Genomic DNA, 17,166 nt, shown 5'->3' with positions numbered 1-17,166 from the left:
GCTTTTCTCTCTTCTGTTTTCATTTTCTTTCCTCAGTAAGTTAATGTATCTTAGTTACTTGTTATATAATAATTGATTTTGGAAATATGATTTAGTATGGGACAGAGTCTGCTTTAAATATAGCAAATCTAGTTGATGCAACAAGTCTGTTTTGACTGAATTTCATCTTGGGGTTTCTCCTTATTCATTATAATGTCTGTTTTGTCCTGCTTCAGGAAACTTCCCAAATTGCAGTCAGACACTGCCTTTCTGTCTTTTACTGTGTCTAATACTTTCATTGTATAATAATATGTTACTATATTTTATTGGCTTCTGTAAACCTCAGTATTTAGTTATCTCATCTAACTATACAATCGGGGTAGAGTATATGTGAAATTTGGTGTCCTTCATGACTGAGATGAACTTCCACTGTGTTTGGCTTGTGAAAGTTTCATTGTTATACTCTAGACAGATCATTGAATATTGATGATTGACTTTATTCTTTTTCTGAATAATGGTTGAATTGCTTTGAGCTGCCTTTCAATGACTGATAAAAGTATAATTGAAGCTCCAGAGGCTCCAGAACTGCCAACTGTATGGGGAAGTGTTTGAATCTGAGCTTTAGTATTATAAATATTTAGTATTTATGAAAGCAAAAATAAAAGATTTGGGTCTACGTGGTTAACTTTCGCAACAGCAGACTCATTTTTGAAAAGAGACCAACCTTAGAAAAATGTTTATCTGAAATCTCCATAAATCTGGGGACTTAAAATAATAGTTGCTATTATAGTAATAATTGTTAATAATATATAAAAATAATAATGACTCCAATAATAGGATGCTGCCTCTCCTGTGGTATTTTACCAATCTCTAAACTAATCACTGATGTTCTGTGATGCTTATGATATGCTGATTTCTTCTATGACATACTATTTTGGGGCATTTTCTAGGAAGTTCTGAAACATTGCAACTGTTGTCACTATTGGTCATGGTCCTGCAGAAATAGAAAACTCAGAGTGCAGTGGAAATAATGTAATTAATTACATATACAAAGGAGTAAGTTTCAACCTACTTGATACCTAAATGGTAACATTCTCATTTTAGCTGGAAGAAGCTGAGAAAGGACAAGCAGAGTCTGGCTCAATAAATGTCTCTCAGATGGTTGCGAGAAGACCCATGAGAGATTTCATTGGATTAGGAGACTGTGATAAGACTACACGGGATGCCATGCTGAACTTCAGCTTCTATCTGACTGCTGGAGATATGGATGAGGCCTTCAAATCCATCAAGCTGATAAAGAGGTATCAAAGTATTTGTATGTATTTATTTATGGGTACAGTTTATTTTTGTGAAAAGTTTATATGTAGTTTTGATCCTTCTAAATTCTGCTTACATTTCTCCTCTCTGATTTCATTCTCCCTTTCATCTTTAACAAGATGAAATATCTTTATCTTACAAACATTTTAATGTATTCTCAGTTTATTCTTTGTCTACAAGATGTTGGAAGCTCTGTGGATTCTTTTTCACTAAGTAGGAAAAAATAATTTCCAACAATCTTATTCTGTATCTGAATGGAAAAAATCTCATGTTATTACTAGAAGAAAATGAACACTCACAACTTTATTTATACATCTAAAATAATCACAGTAATACCGAGTATTAAAAATTTACTGACCACATAGCTGATTTTTAAATTTAAATGTACATTATTATAATATGGATATTGCAATATTAGAAGAAATAATATAATGTCTTTTAAATATTCCAATATTTTACTTTAAAAAACCCTGCAGTGAATCATAGCATATTATTTCTAGAAAGTATTTTCCAGAAAGTAATGCAGGCAAATGAATAAAAATCTTAGTTGGTTTTTACAAACCTACTGCTAGAAGAAACTCTTTGTCAGCTTTATGGTATTCTACCCTGATAATCTAGAACAATGCAGTTGTTCTAGAGCATCAGTCTCTGCACAGTGTTGCTCACTTGGAACATGGTGCAGAGCAGCATTTGGGGTTGAGTTTCTTATTACATCAGAACTGAGTGCAGAACAGAAGTCAAGAGCCAGCTTGATGATCACATTTTAACGTAGTGTGAAAAAGTATAGTGGAAATAATGATAAAGAAGAAAAGCAGTGTACTCAGCTGGGAGCGACACAACAGTCCTAAAGAATTTGTAATATTCACAGCTCATGGTCCTTTAAACCTGTCAGTAACTGTGCTCAGAGAAGCATCCTTAGAGTTTTTAAACATCTGTCATTGCCTCTAGTTCCTGTATCGTATTTCTGCATAATACTTTTTGACCTGTTGTTTTTCTTCCTGAAAGTTACATGCACACGACTTTTGTGAGCCCATGTGCTTCTCTGGGTCTGGCTTATAAACATTACACCTAATTCCAAAGGTGCTAATTATTTTATTTCATTACCATATCAAGTTACCAGGCAGGTCTTTTTAAAATCTCATGCTTAAGTCCTGTATATGTGTCTTATTCTCCAATTTGGGTGCTTGAGTGGCAGTTACATTCTCCAGTATTCACTGTGTTATGTGCCTCTGAGAATTGCTGGGCAGAGCTGGGAGTCCTGACATAGCACTAATCTGAAAATGTCACAGCAAATGTTAAAGTAAGCTGGGAAGAAGAGAAATTAATTTGGGCTGAAGTATCTGTTCTTAGTAATTGTTTCCAATAATGTAAGTTAATAGCATCTGTGATCATTAGGGAGCCCAGGTAACCTTCTGTAGATGTTTGGTCTCATTGTAACATTGAAGTAGATTTTTCAGCAACATGTATGGCCTGTTCTAGCTGCGTACCCTTTTCATTTTTAATGGTATGTCTGTTTACATTTAGGATAAACCCAAACCTTTGTCTCAGGATACAAAAGAAGTGTCTGAAAAAAAATGCAACTTAATTCTTCTGCATTCCCTTACTTTACAGTTAGAATGGTTAGAGTTTCTTTGTCTTTCTACTGTCTGGGCTATGCTGTGGCTGGAGAGCAGGTGTTGCAGCTAATGAGAAGTTCCTTGAAGAGAGGTGGATGGAAGGACTAAAGATTCACTAAATTTAAACAGCTGTTAAAATCATCACTTATTCTATAGTGAGTTTTCTGCTTTCTCAGATTGCATGTTAACTCCAAAGCTATTGTCACTGGTCTCTTATAGCTTTTTACATTATTATTATGGAGGAGGATAACTTTATTCAGACAGAGAAAATGTGTTTGGTTACCTCTTTTCTATATTCTCATCGCATATACTCTGTGGCTGCTACAGCTGACCCTGCTGACATATAGCTGTGATACTCTGTCAGGATTCTGACAATCCAACATTCTGTGCTGTACAGCAGAGGGAGAGGGCAATAGAATATAATATATATAAAATTATGTGTTTTATACATATGTATATAGATGGAGCCCATCCAAATAATAATTGAGGGGCCTCTGCCCACAAGAGTGAGCTTTGTGATGTCTTTCATCCCTTAGTTTTAAATTATAGCATATATTTATAGAAAACAACTCCAGTGCAGATCTGTTGGAGATCTTTCCCCCTTCAAGTCTGCTCTTTCAGCATGGTGACTCAACGTAGTCGTTTTCCAGGCCACGGCGAAACCGAGCGGTCAGGGTACGGCTAATGACGATGACCCGGGGCGCCATGCAGTCCTCACGCCTGTGAAGGATATTCCAAATGAGAATGGCAGCTGCCAGCGTGGCCAAAAGACAGGCTCCAATGTTCAGGTAGCAGGACCAGGAGAGGTTGGTGTATGGTCCGATGCGGTAGAAAGTCACCAATCCGATAACCAGAACAAAACCTGTAAGGAGAACGTAAGAATTATTTTTAATGAATTATTCTCTTTAATTTCTCTAGGGGCAAGATGTCTTAGGCCCACATTCATGAGTCTGTAAAGCCTTTCCATCCCTGTTGGGATGTGCTGTGTATGTTCTTGAAGACACATTTGGGCATGATGATATGTGCAAGGAGTGGGTGCCTGAAATGGAGTCTCAATGTTAGGTTTAAACCTGTTCACCCTTATTTAAATTTATTACTCCCACTCAGCTGTATTTCACTTTATGTTTTTTTCCCTGTCCTCCTGTCTCACACAGACATTCTCTTATTTCCTTTGCCAACACAGATAACTGGTATATTAATGATAATAATAAAAATCTGTTATTCAGAATATGGTACACTTATGCTGAAATTTTTAAATGTCTATCTAAGGCAGGCCCCTGTTGTAAACTGCAAATGTGAATAGTTAAATATCTTACAGAAATAATAAAAAAGGTTCAGAAGCTTAAAAAAAAGGGAAGGTGAAATAAATGGACTTTATGGTCCTACTTTTTCTATACCAGAAAAAAGTGTCATGACACAGGAGTAATATCATGCCTCCAGAAGCTACCAAAGACAATGTTTGCACCCCTTTCCTAACCTTAAACACAGTAGTAAGTTCCCTAAAAAGCAGGTAATACTAGAGTGATAACACTGCACTTGTCTAGCATTTCCATCCAGATGTCACAATGTGATTTGCAAAAAAAATCACAAAAAATCACACAAAACCTGAAAAAAATATTTTCCACATCCTTTTTGATAGACACCACTGATAAATAGTAATGTAATTTCAGAGATGAGGTGGGGTGACTTTCCTAGTCATACAGGAGGTCCTTATTAGAACAAGGGGCAGAATCTGTATCCATTGACTCCTATTTTTTTAGGTTACTGAGACTGCCCTTTCCCTGAAGAATGTATTGATAAGCATGCAATTACTTTTCTGCCCTCTGTTTATTGTATTAATCTCTCTTTCTGTCCCTATTCTCAAATAAAACTATTTTTCAGCTTTTGAAGAGAAGTAATTTATACATGTGATTAGATTGAAACAAATATAGAAAGAAGCAAATGTCTCACCAAAAAAAGGTTTTCTCTTTGTTCTCCTACATACTTCCTTAACAACCACCGTAACACAAGAAATATCACTGACAAAAGGACCCCTTCATGAAGGAAGACTAGAATAAACAAAGGCCCATAAACAGCCAGAGGATTCCTAGATACCATCTTCCTAAGTTTATGGGCAAGGAGATGTCAAGAGCGAGTAAGTTCCAGTGGCTGGATGCTGTTTTCTCAGCCATGCTGCTTGTAAACACTGTTCCCACAGATACGTGGCAACACTCTAAAATGGTGTGACCCCTGGCTCTAGTCCTTGATTTTCCATGAAAGAGCACATCCTGACTATGCACTGTATTAAGTTTTTTTTGTAAAAACAATACTAGTAATACAGTGAAGATGAAAAAGACACAAATTATATGCAGATAAAAAAAATAGAGAATGGAAATTAAATACAAATAGGAGAAAAAGAATCAACCACTTCCTAAGTAGGTGTGACACTTTTACTATTCTGAGAGTCAATAATGTGAAGGCCAAATCCCCCTCCTAATAAAACAAGCAATCCAGTATTAATTCAGGAGATGTCTGGCATCCTCAGCTCGCTTGCATCTACATAGAAGGTGGTTTGTAGCTCAGTTGTTTGCCTCACCATCTCCTCCTGAAGTAGCACTGTCCCACAGATGGCATGTACCATGGAGGGTTTGAAGTGAGGCATCTCTTCCTAAGGATATACGAGGAGGAAATAGGTTCTTAGAGGAGGAGTAGCTTTTTCCTGCTCTTTTGCCACTCTGCAGTAGCCTTTGCTGTGAAAAAAGTCTAATGTATTCTGGATGGGTTTTAGGCTGTCGAGTCAGTTGTAAGGACATCAATTAATAACTCCTTGGTTTTGTCAGTAAGTCTAGTAGTTATTTAATGATTCATCTTAGTTATAAATGAACAAATTTAATCTGGGAAAAATGTGGCCACATCAAGCACAGTGACTTAATTAATTGAGTTGCAGAAATCACTGGTCCATACAATAATTGTTCACCAGCACTCCCAAATTGAGACTCAGGAGGTCACTTTAGTGTTAGCCAAGTTGGAGAGGGGATCCCAACACATAGGTGGTCTCTAGCGTTATTTCAAAGCAACAGGTTTGAAAATTGCTTCTTGACTCCTGTTCAAAAAAAACCTACTGAGTTACGGTTGAGGTAGAAAAATTGTGAAGTTGTGCTTTTGACAAATTAAGCTTGAATCTTCATTTTTTTCAGTAATCACTGTTGGATGACACACCTTGTATCAGATTATGCATGCTTTTTAAAATCCTGATCTCTTGAAGCCAGGCAGATGTTACTTACATCCTTGGATGGGCGGTTGAAGGGAAGTCATCTGTCTCTGAAGGAGTTAGTTTTTCTGTATTTTCATATGCTTAGCCCATCACCACAAGAAAGTGAGAATGTTCTCTCTTTGTGCATTCAAAATCCTCACTGAAGTTTGTACATGTCTTTCAGCATTCACAGAACACTACTTTTGTCCCCAAAGACACACTTATTTGTGCTCTCCTTTTCTGTGATGTTGTCTGGAATTCTCATTACTTCCCTGTTTCGTGTTATCTGCATCTTGTATGACTTTTATCTATTCTTTATTGTTAGCAGCAATAGCATACAAGAATATTGCAGCTGAGCTGGGAAACAAAATAGTTTTCCCTCATTTCCAGTGTCATTCTTCAAGTTCAGTTTGTCCTGAGCCACGTGCTAGAGAAGAGAGGGAGAGATCAGATCCTGTATCAGTTCTTTTAAACTCTTCTCTGAGATGTCTTAGTTCCCCATCTGTGGAACCAAGATGATAAAACTTTTTTTCTTCTCCAGTGTTTTGCTTTTTATTTCAGGGCTTTGGGAGCAGAGCATGTTAGTTGTAAAGTGCTTATAGAGAATGTCTACCTCTACATCTACGTTTGAGGTCTTTAGGTCTTATAATACAGATGAAACACTGATAGTGCTTTGCTTTTCTACAGGTTGCAGGACACTTTTCAAAGGATGATAGATACCAAATTTCTCATGAAGGTAGGAAACTGAGAGAAAGGGAGATTGCTTGCACCTTCTGAAGCCAAGTTGTGGACCTGGCTTTTTTCCTTCTGGTTTAAAATCTGCAGGAAGGAGGAGGGTATTGAGGTACAAATCAGGAGACCCATCTTACTGATGAGTCTGGCACATGCCAAAACTTTGTGCAGTCAGTCTTCCTTCTCCGTTTTCCTTTCAGAATTCTCTTCCAGTTTACATACACTTTCACAGGGAATCCAAAAAGCATTAGATAAATTAAAAAAATGTTTGAAGCAAATCATAAAACCTTAAGCAGGAAGAACTTTGAACCTAAGCTTTTTCTACTAGTAACCACTTATAGGTTATAAATATTAACAGTTACAATGTTTATACACAGGTATTAACAGTTATAAATATTAGCTATAATATTTATATATAGTTATAAATATTAACAACAGTCCACTTTACACTGTCTTGCATTATTTGAGGCTCTCTTGGCAGAGGGAGCTAGGTTCAAGGAACATCAGTTACACAGAGTAACCCTGATGCTATGTGGTGTCTTGCAGCTTCACTTCTAGTTACTGACTTGTGACTGGTGCTTTCCCACTGGAGGTTTACAGGTATTACTCTATCCTTACTTCCAGCTTAGAGAAGCAATAGATGATTAGCATTTCTAGTTTCCTTACTGAAAGTCATGTCTGCTTGTGTAAATCTGCTGGGGAAAAAAACCCTTCTGGTTCCTGGTGTATGTGAGAGCTGTACTCCCCTGGGTGTGAGTTTTGCCCCATTCCTTGCTCATTTAGCCAAGGTAAGCAGCAGTGGTCTATACACATTCGTTTACAGCACACTAGAAGGAAATAAATGCTGTAGGAATATTTTCAATATAAAAACTTTTTTTCCAAATACCCAGCTTTTAATTAAATTACTTAGCTTTTTCTTTCTTGCTTATGTATCACTTATGGCCAATTACTATCCTAAAGGACTACACATCTCCATGCCAGACTGGCCACCTTCATGAGCTTCCTTCAATCTGATGGAGCAATTATCCACCAGGAAAAAGCACTAAGGCTTCCTTACAGGTCCCAAAATAAAACTATTTATGCTAGCAAGCCTATTTCCCTTCACAGGCCCTTTGCCTGAACCCTGGTCAGATGAGCAGCCAGTCACTCAAGAGGTTTTCTCTCCTTTTGCAGTTTTGCAGTTCTACACCAGTGTCTGAGCAGGGGGGAACTGGGAGACAACGGGTTTGAGAGCTCCCTGACTTGGCAGACAGCAGGAGTGAGTCACTGGAGCTGTTGAGTGAAAAACGTAGGATCTGTTTAGAATACTTTGCTGCAGGCTAGACAGGAACTGACATTTAAGAAGACAGAAAAACATGACAGAGATGCAAGAGTTGGAAACATGTTACTGTAGAGAGTTTCCATAATTAGTTTTACAGTTCTGCCAGTGTAAGTGAACTTCAGAATTAAAATGTCACTGTAAACATTATTTTCCAACATTCTTATTTCATATTAGCATGACCTGATATTGGATTTGTACATGTAGGAACTCAAGAGCAATGGGTGAAAAAAATCATACTGATCCAAAAAGACTGAGTTTGTATAGGATGATATTTAAATTTTGATGAATGCTTTTTTTGTAAAGGTGTTGTGTGAAAACCCCCAAAGTTTTCTTGGAGAGATTTTGTCTGTAATAACTTAATCAAAATTAGACTTCTTGAAGCAAAGTGTTCCAATGTGCAACTTAACATTTTCCTTGTCCTTAAGAGTGGTCTTGTACACCAGCCAAGAATTGAGATGGAAAACTCAGCAGCAAGTCTGTTCTCTAAATGACTGGGCAAACACATTCAGTTCACTTATCTGTGCCAGCCTGGCCCTTCTCCATCAGTGGTTCCTCTTTCTTAGGAAAAGTAGAACTTCAAAATTTTTTTTATTCCTTTGTTTTATGGATGTATCTGAGGAATAGTGTCTTTCTAGTTTGGATGAAATCTTGTGAATGATTATGTGTGTACCATTTGGTTGCAAAACCTAGTGTACTGATGCAATAATATTTTCTGTAAGGAAGGAGAATGAAACTGAAGTTTGACTAATGTTTTATTTTTACTAACACAGCTAAAGCAGAGTATTTTCATGATATCTCCTGTTATGCTTACTGCCATCACTGTGAGTGTTATTAGCATTAGGAAATCTTTGACAACATTTTAATTTGTTGTCTTTGAATACTGGTAGATATTCAATTAGTGTGTATCACTTTGGTAAGAATTTAGTGTAGGAAAAACAGTGCTGGAATTCTGCTCCTACTGATGGTTGTGTAATATGGGTAGAACTCAGTTGTTAATGTAAATATACCAATGCAGAATTTGGCTCTGTATCTGGAACAGTTAGAAGTACACCTATAAAATTTAACCTTGTACTCAGAATAGCTTCTGTCTCCATGACTAAAACTGACTTTGGTGACTTTTCACTTTTTATGTAGGTATCTGTAACATTGAGCACCAATGTCTGAACTTAGTTTCAGTATTTCAATAAAACACCTGGAGGGAGACAGTTGACTTCCCAGACTATTTCCCATAAGTAACTCTACTAAAAATAACCAGAAGATTGCTCTACTTGCCATCAGTCTTCTTGATCTCTTAATCTGCAATACAGTTTGAGGAGGGCTGCAGATGGGAAATATTTTAAAAATTTAGTTATGAAAATATTAAACATTTTCATCTAGTCTAGTTTCATTTCTGTTTTGTAGCAATGACAAGACTTTTAGATGCATGGCTGAATTTCCCTGAATTAATTTCATTATTATGTCAATCAGTTTCACATCATTTTATTGTGTATTGTCTAAAGTCTGCACAGAGGCCACATCTTTACTAAAAATCCTGATGAGATTACTTAAAGTACTTTATTTTCCCATAGAGCTGCTGTTTATCTCTAGTTGTTTCCCATCCGTAGCAAAACAAGCCTGGATGGGGGGGGGCTTTTCCGCTAGGGAAGGAAACAGATAACAAATTCACTAGGAAGACTTTTGGTTGGGACAGTATTGACTGTGTGAGTGGGGGTGGGTTGGGAGAATGTTACTTTTTGAACTTACATTTCAGATCTATATACTGAATTTCCTGTTTGACTGTAGCTGGCTGCAAGCCAACTACAGATTTTTAGCATTTTAAAAGAACTCTCATTGTCACTTTTTTATTTCTGTGATAGTTTTTTACAGACACCCCTTAATTTGCATTCCTCCTTTTTATTAGTATACTGATAGTGCAGTTGAAGAAATCTACATTATGTTTTTTCTGGGTTGGTAGAAAGTCTATATTGGGAGTTATTATACATTCCTTTTTGCAGCTTGTCCTATAGGATTACTTTGGCTGCCAGGAAAAGGGAGAAGGAGAATTCACAACCCACGCTCATGCAGCAGAACTGCAAACAGAGAGGGAAAATTTTTCACCCCCTTTCTCTGTGCACCCCATAAACATTTACAGGGAGTGATTTAGCTGCAATGAGTCACAAGCCTGAATAAGCTACTTGTAGAAGCTCAACTGTATTTGCCAAAGTGAGACAGATTCCCCAAGTGTGACTGCTATAGGATTTACATAAGTTATTAATCAATTTGCACTTTTTCCTGTGTCAGCTTGGCACAAAATAGAGTGTACTAGTCATTGTAGTACCAAGCTGAAAACTGTAGAAGTATGCTTGCTTTGGTTTGTGATGCCACAAAGACTTTGGTGGCCTTTGAGTTTTCAGTTGTACATTGCTGAGTACAACAAAAATTTCTTTCCAAAGATTCTGGTAGAATGTAGCAACTCTTAGAATTAAACAAGTTATGAGTAAGGAAGCTTCTCAGGGGCAATAGGACCCTCTTGTCCTTCGCTTTTCATCACTGAATTACAGTGGCTTTCCAGTTGTAGTGTTCTTCGAGTTTGTCAGTCCCTCTTTGTTTTTAAACTGATAAGGCTGGGAGATTTATTGTGTAAGGCAGTGAATTCTACTTAAGTTGGTTGGAAATCTTCAAAGGGAGGCGCAGAGCACTATTTTAACAAGTTTAGATATACTGACAGTGAACTTGCTTTTTTTGGTTACTTTTTAGAGGTTTCCTTAGAAATGATGCCAGTCGAACTGAAGATTGAAAAGCATTCCCTATGAATTGGACATCATTCCTGTTGGGCAGCTGTTTAAATAAATGTGCAGACTTTCACACTGAAAGTCAGCTGCAAACATTGCTTGGCACCTCACATTCAGAGGCAGCTGGAGTCAGTGAAAGCTCTGCTTTTGATTGCAGTAAACCTCCTGTCATACACAGAAGAGCCTTGTCAGCCTGAGCAAAAGCAACTTGTGCAGAGAGCAGTAGTCACTGACAAATGATCCTCCTGGAAGTTTCAGTGGTCGTCATCTGCTTCCATTTTTCAGGTGCTCTGTCCATCTCCTGATGTGTCAGAGGGTAGGAATTGCATAACTGTGGATCTAGGTAGGCAACTTAGTTTCAAATTTTTTAAGGACACATCTCTATGTATATATAATATGTATATTCATAAGCAATAAAGTGAATATTTGAATTAAAGAACTTTTCATTTTACATGCTTCTTTCTGCATTACTGCATCACTTCTAATGCTGTGTCTGTTACAAAGCATGTTCCTTATATGTGCATATCCCAGTGATACTTATCTGGTAATATATCTGCTACCATATTTCTAATCAAAATATGTGCCCTTGACATTGAGGTGCTACAACAAATTACCTGCTACTTGTATCAGTATTTAGACATGAAGAATACATGCAGATATTCTCCCTGCTGCAGTTATACAGTGGAATAGGCTTTTGTATTTTAAGATCTTTGCAAATGTGGTTCATTTTGCAAACATGAAAACAAGATCACTTAATTGTGAGGTTTGCAGTGCACATAAAGAACAAGCAAGGTTGGTGAAATAAAACTGAGAAATAATCAAAACATTTAGCACAAATCATCAGTCAAGTTCTCTCTTTTTGTTATGATTTTAGGTTATTTACAATGTCTCATTTATTTGCTTCCTTTTCAGGAAGTATTAGGTTTACAGCTCTGTAGATTTCATCTTAGAACAGATCTGGCTTGAGGGTGTCATGAAGGAAAAAGGTGGAAGGAAGTAATACAGAAATCAGAATCACATTACTGTCATGAATATCTTCAGCTATATTCTCCAGTGGCTGCTTTGCTTGGTCTGTTCTGCTTTAAGATTTTCTGGACATCAACCAATCTAAAATTGTAGTACCCAGAAAGAAGAGAGAAGGTAAATGGTCTAACAACTGTTTGATTTAGGTTTAATAGCACAGAAATGAGAGTGTGTGTGAACTCAGACTTCCTGTGATGTGTTAGGGGTCTGCAGTGAAATACACCGTCAGCAGAAAAACACAGTAGGAAAAGATGGAATGAAACGCTTGACATTCAAGAGAGAGGTGAGATTGTAACTTATGTGGCCGTGACAAGCTCAGTAGGAACACAAAACTTCTTAATGTTCAGGATATTATGTATTAAAGTAATTTAACGCTGAAAACAGTTTGGTAAGAATATTAATCATTATGATTCAGGTTTATTCCAATCTTGGACTTCCAGAAACTTGGAGGAGACCTAATGTAGGGCATATTTTATCCCTGATTTTCCCCATTATGTTTCTAACATTTCACTCTACAGTCTGTGATAATCACCACTGTACAAGATTGGAGACTTGGCTAGAGACCCTTAAGGTCTGATCCAGTCTAGCAGGTTACTGCTTGTAGTAGTTTAATATTCTCTGAAGTGCGCTTTATTCCCTGTGCTGTTAGTGTGGATTTCCCTTTCTAACTGCTCTTCTGTCAGCTCTGTTATTCATCCTATATTCAGCACATGGAGTTTGTAACAGTTCCTTGGAAAAAAACAGAAAACCCAGAACCCTCTAGAGGGAAATTTCTGAGCATTGACACAAAATTCCACATACGACGCTGGTTCCATTTTCACCACATGCCTTTTCCAAAGCAAACAGCTCAGTTTCCTGTTAACTGGAAGGTGTGAGGTTGCGGGGCTTTGGAGCTGTGTGAATCCCGTTGCTGTCCCAGGAGCAATGCTGTTTCCTCTCTTCTTTCCTTCCTCTTTGCTTCCTGGGGCTTTATTTTCTGTCAGAGGTCCATCCTTTTTGAATGACTGTCAAAAGCTTGTGCAGGTGGCAGAAGTGAAAAAGTGGGGGAGACTGGAGTCATCACAAGCTCCAGCGTGATCAGAGATGGTCGATTTGAACTTGTGATAGGGAGTTGGAAGTTTATACTTAGTACACTTAAGTTTTCTGAAACAGAAATGACTTTTGTTCAGACCTTGGGAAACTGTAATGAAACCCACACATAATGTTTCAGTGGGTAAACTCTGATGAAAAATAAGAAAATTCTAAGCTGACTTTGTGTATCTGAGCCATATACCCAAACCTACCTCCACAATCCTAGATTTCGTTCTAGGACTGAATGGCCAATGACCATTGTGGTTCTCTTCAGCACTTGCTGGCGTATTTCAGGATGAAAGTTAGAGATCAGACAGAAGTTGGAATTAGAGGGGATATGATTCAAGATAATTCTTTCTGAAATTACTGTCAGGATGAGGTATTGCAGAATAATTCTCCAGATCATTTGGATTTTGAAAAGGAAAAAACAGGAGGTGGGCGCTTGTGTTTTCCATAACATATTTGAAAGTGTAATAAACAGAAATTACCCAGCCAGTACTCAAGCAATATTAAATACAATCTAAGTATGTAAATTCTTAAATATTGTATGCTCTTCTCACACAAATGATCTGTCTGGCCTAAAGTACATTGGCTTTAACCCTTAGGATGAAGTAGGGGAGCGCTTCACAGTGATTCTCTTAGGCTGTTTTGCATGGATGAAGTGCTTTTAAATAACAAGCTTTGTATCTACTCTTCTGATGGTTTTGCTTAATATTGCTACTTTACAGTGAAAATAGGTGAGAGGTTACCATCTCGGAGTGGAGGCTCTGGGGCTGAGTATTACCTGTTGGCTTAGGATAAGGGGCAGCCACTCTCCTCCCCTTCAATAAAGAAATCGTGGTCTTTAGATGTAGCAGCAGTCCTTCATCGGAGCAACAGAAATGCTGGACTTGCTCAGTTTGAACATGTTTTGTCTGACATCAGAGACATCTCAGCGCTAATGTATAAAATGCTCTCGCCTGGGCCCAGTCTAGGGAATTTGGTGTCTGGGGCTGATTTTCATGGCCAGTTTGAGTGGCTCAACATTATAGACCGCACATTGGGTTCTGTGAAAGAGGAAAACAGCCTCTTTTGTCAGTATAAGCTGTACTCTGAACTGCCTGTCCTGTGAGTGCAGACCCTTGATTACCCAGGTACTCAGCAGCTGACATACCACTGTCCTAGAAAACCTAGGGAGGTCTTCAAGAAGTTTATTTTATATTGGGATGACAGGGTATGATGATTCCTTCCCTCTTTTTTTCAAAAGTATATGTTCCAGAAGACTTCAGCTGGTTGTTCTAGACATCAGGAAGGAATTTGTTTAAACACAAAACTTCATGCTATTAAGATCTGAGATGTAAAAATTAATGTCATGTTACTGACTGCAAGGCAGAAAACCATCTGATGATGGTGAAGGAGAGCATGGCATAATTGCAAAGGAGGAGGAGGAAGGGGGCAGGAATAGCAACCAGTCAACGCGTTATTTCTGCAGATGGGAGACCTTAGATTCATCTAGTGCAATGTCTGTCTTTGTAACTGTCATGAGCTGCCAGATCCATCTCTTCACACCTTTTGAACACAGGCAGGCAGATGAACTTCTTGATTCAACAGCTTCTTCAACTGTTCTCATTAGTGTTTTGTTAATCATTCTGACTCTGGCTTTCCTCCCCTCCCAGCACTGGGGATTTCAAGGTTCAGCTTGCATAACAGGTAATAGCAGGCATTTCCTTCTCCTGTGTCGGGATATCCTGGCGCCCTTCAGTCTCTCTCTGACTGTGTTTAAAACAGACTCCAGCACAGGAAAAAAAAAAAAAAAAAAAAAAAAAAAAAAAGGAAAAAAAGCGCCCAGTCTAAAATTAGCAGCCTTGATTGAAGAAAGGCACATGGCTGTCCACTGTGCTGTTTGTCAATGAAACAACACATCTAAACAGGGCCAGAATGCATTTCCTCTCTGGGAAAAACAGGCATGTTGGGATCTGTGGAGGATGGGAGGGAATGAGAGTAAAAAGCAGGCATCACACCAATGATCAGGGAGGGCGATCCAGAAGGTATCCAAAGACCATGGTGTACATGGAGAGGCTGTAGGGAGGTCTTGTTAGGGCAAGGCTATATCTTGGTAGCACTGACCGATTCATGAGGGTCTTGTTGCACCTGGAAGCTGGATCAGATGCTTTGAGAGTTGCAGAAACTCTGTAGACTCCTCTTCTTGTTTGGATTTCAGGTTCATCATCCTTAATGGGTGTTTATTGCTGTGAGGACCACATTTAAATGACCTAGGCTAGATTCTGATCTCGCAGCGTTGCAAACCTGAGGTCTCAGCAGGTTTATGTCATGCTAAATACTCTGAGTTTTTAAAGTTGAAATTAAAATTTTAAATAAAATTGTGTTAATTTGTTATAAGCTGTTGCTTACATTAACAATAATGATATATTTTTAATCCAATCTTGTAAGCAGCTTGAATGTTATACTCCATTAATAGCAAACAGTTTCATGCATGAATATTTTATCGGATTGGACTCTTGGTGTAGTAAATACTGAGTGACTTACTTTATGTAGTAAAGAAAAGTATGATTGCAAAATGTTCGGTTTGTTGCCACTGCTGTCAATATGGATTTGTAATAAAACCATTTCTTCCTTTCCTCTTTCATTTCTGTATACAGTCTGCATCCATGAGAATTACTATGGGAATTTTATTTACAACAGTCAATGTTATGACTTGATTTCAGCTTTTCTGCTAGATTGCAGATGTATCTGTCTATCAAAATCCAGCTGATGGTCACTGAGTAAAATCAGTTAGCTAAAAGCAAATAATCACATTTCAGCAAGACTTCAAAAATTTGCTTGGCCATTCTGCTCTGCTTTCAAACAGTTCCTTTGGTGTATTTTGTCCTGCAAAATTGAGGGATTACATTGCATCCAGTTGATTTCTTTCATGTTTGCCTTCCTGGTTTCATAGGAAATAATAAAGGCTTGTTTTTCTTGGTTGGCAGAAGACTCATTCTGATATATCCAAGATAAAAGCTTCTATTCATGCACTGCAGAATCTCATGGGGAGAGCTTTTAAGAGACAATGAACTTGCTTTTAGATTTAGGCCTTTTTGTTAGTCTTTGTCACTTGAAGGATTTATAAAGTAAGAAACTCTTTTCCACCTGAATTTAATAGAAACTGAGTAATTTTCCATCAGTAAAAAGAAGTGGACTTACTCGCAAGTTGGAACACGGCAGCTATGGCCTCCTCCCACCACTGGGTATCCTGAGAAATGATAGGTAGCTCCATCAGGCCCAGGACGAAGATGAGCTGGCCAGCAGTCAGAGCAACAGTGGCGATGAGGTTACATGCACGCATCATGTCAAACTGCACTAGGGAAACATAAGAAGTAAGCATAAAGTTAATATGATATAAAACTGGGAAAAAGAAAATCCTGGCTGAACAGGTATGTGAAATCTGTCAGTCCACAAAAAATGATTCTCAGACACTATTCCTGCTCCCAGCAGTCTGTTGCTCTAACTGCATTCCATGTGGTCTGATTAACAAAAGATTTTCTTTAGGATGTGTACTGAATCCTCTACTTACACAGCATCCCGTAAGTATTGCTTCAGTGCAAAACAACCTTCTATGAAACAAGCAGCTAATTTTAAAGGATGCCTCACTGGAGGTGCTTGACTTTTGCCCTGTGAAGATTCTACCTGTAAGTAGTAGCCAGAACTGTTTGGGGCAGGAATGGTATTTGTTTTGCATTTGTGTGGTACTGACTGAAATGGAACCTTAGTCCATAAATAGGTTTTCAAGGCCCTAAAATAATAATTATCCCAAAGACAAATCTTTAACAGCCTGAATTTCTTTTTCACCTAGTCCATCTGTATTGTCCTAGAAAACATCCTGTGGATCTTAATGCTAACATCTGCTTAGCTTAAGGGAGCTTTTTATAGAAGATTCTTAACTTTTTGTTCTTTTAAATTTATTAATCTTTTGGATGCACTGGAAAGACCCTCATATTTCTATCTGTGTAATGAGGGAAACAATTACAAAGATGTCAATGCTTGGCAGTTTGGATTGAGGTGTTATGGTATAATTTACATGTGTAAGTAAAAAACATATATATATATATATATATATATATATAT

The 17,166-nt window shown here is 37.8% G+C and overlaps 2 protein-coding genes across 3 annotated transcripts in view; one reads left to right on the top strand and one right to left on the bottom strand.

Moving 5' to 3' along the window:
• Nucleotides 1-17,166, top strand: part of IFT140 (intraflagellar transport 140) — an 86,184-nt gene that overhangs the window by 35,403 nt on the left and 33,615 nt on the right. For both annotated transcript variants that reach the window (XM_026858781.1, XM_026858780.1), the window contains one exon: nt 1,084-1,280. In XM_026858781.1, the coding sequence (XP_026714582.1) occupies nt 1,084-1,280 (197 nt within the window). The remainder of the gene's footprint in view (nt 1-1,083; nt 1,281-17,166) is intronic.
• TMEM204 (transmembrane protein 204) overlaps nt 1,539-17,166 on the bottom strand; it is a 31,378-nt gene continuing 15,750 nt past the window's right edge. The window contains exons 2-3 of the mRNA XM_026858785.1: nt 16,246-16,401; nt 1,539-3,774 (exon numbers count right to left, since the gene is read on the bottom strand). Of these exons, the coding sequence (XP_026714586.1) occupies nt 3,530-3,774; nt 16,246-16,401 (401 nt within the window). The 3' untranslated portion in view covers nt 1,539-3,529. The remainder of the gene's footprint in view (nt 3,775-16,245; nt 16,402-17,166) is intronic.

Source organism: Athene cunicularia (genome assembly GCF_003259725.1).
Source record: "Athene cunicularia isolate RWA chromosome 14 unlocalized genomic scaffold, athCun1 chr14_part1, whole genome shotgun sequence".
NCBI classification, from domain to species: Eukaryota; Metazoa; Chordata; class Aves; order Strigiformes; family Strigidae; genus Athene; species Athene cunicularia.
Note: the sequence above shows the minus strand (reverse complement) of the source record. Positions and strands in the feature narration are given on the sequence as shown.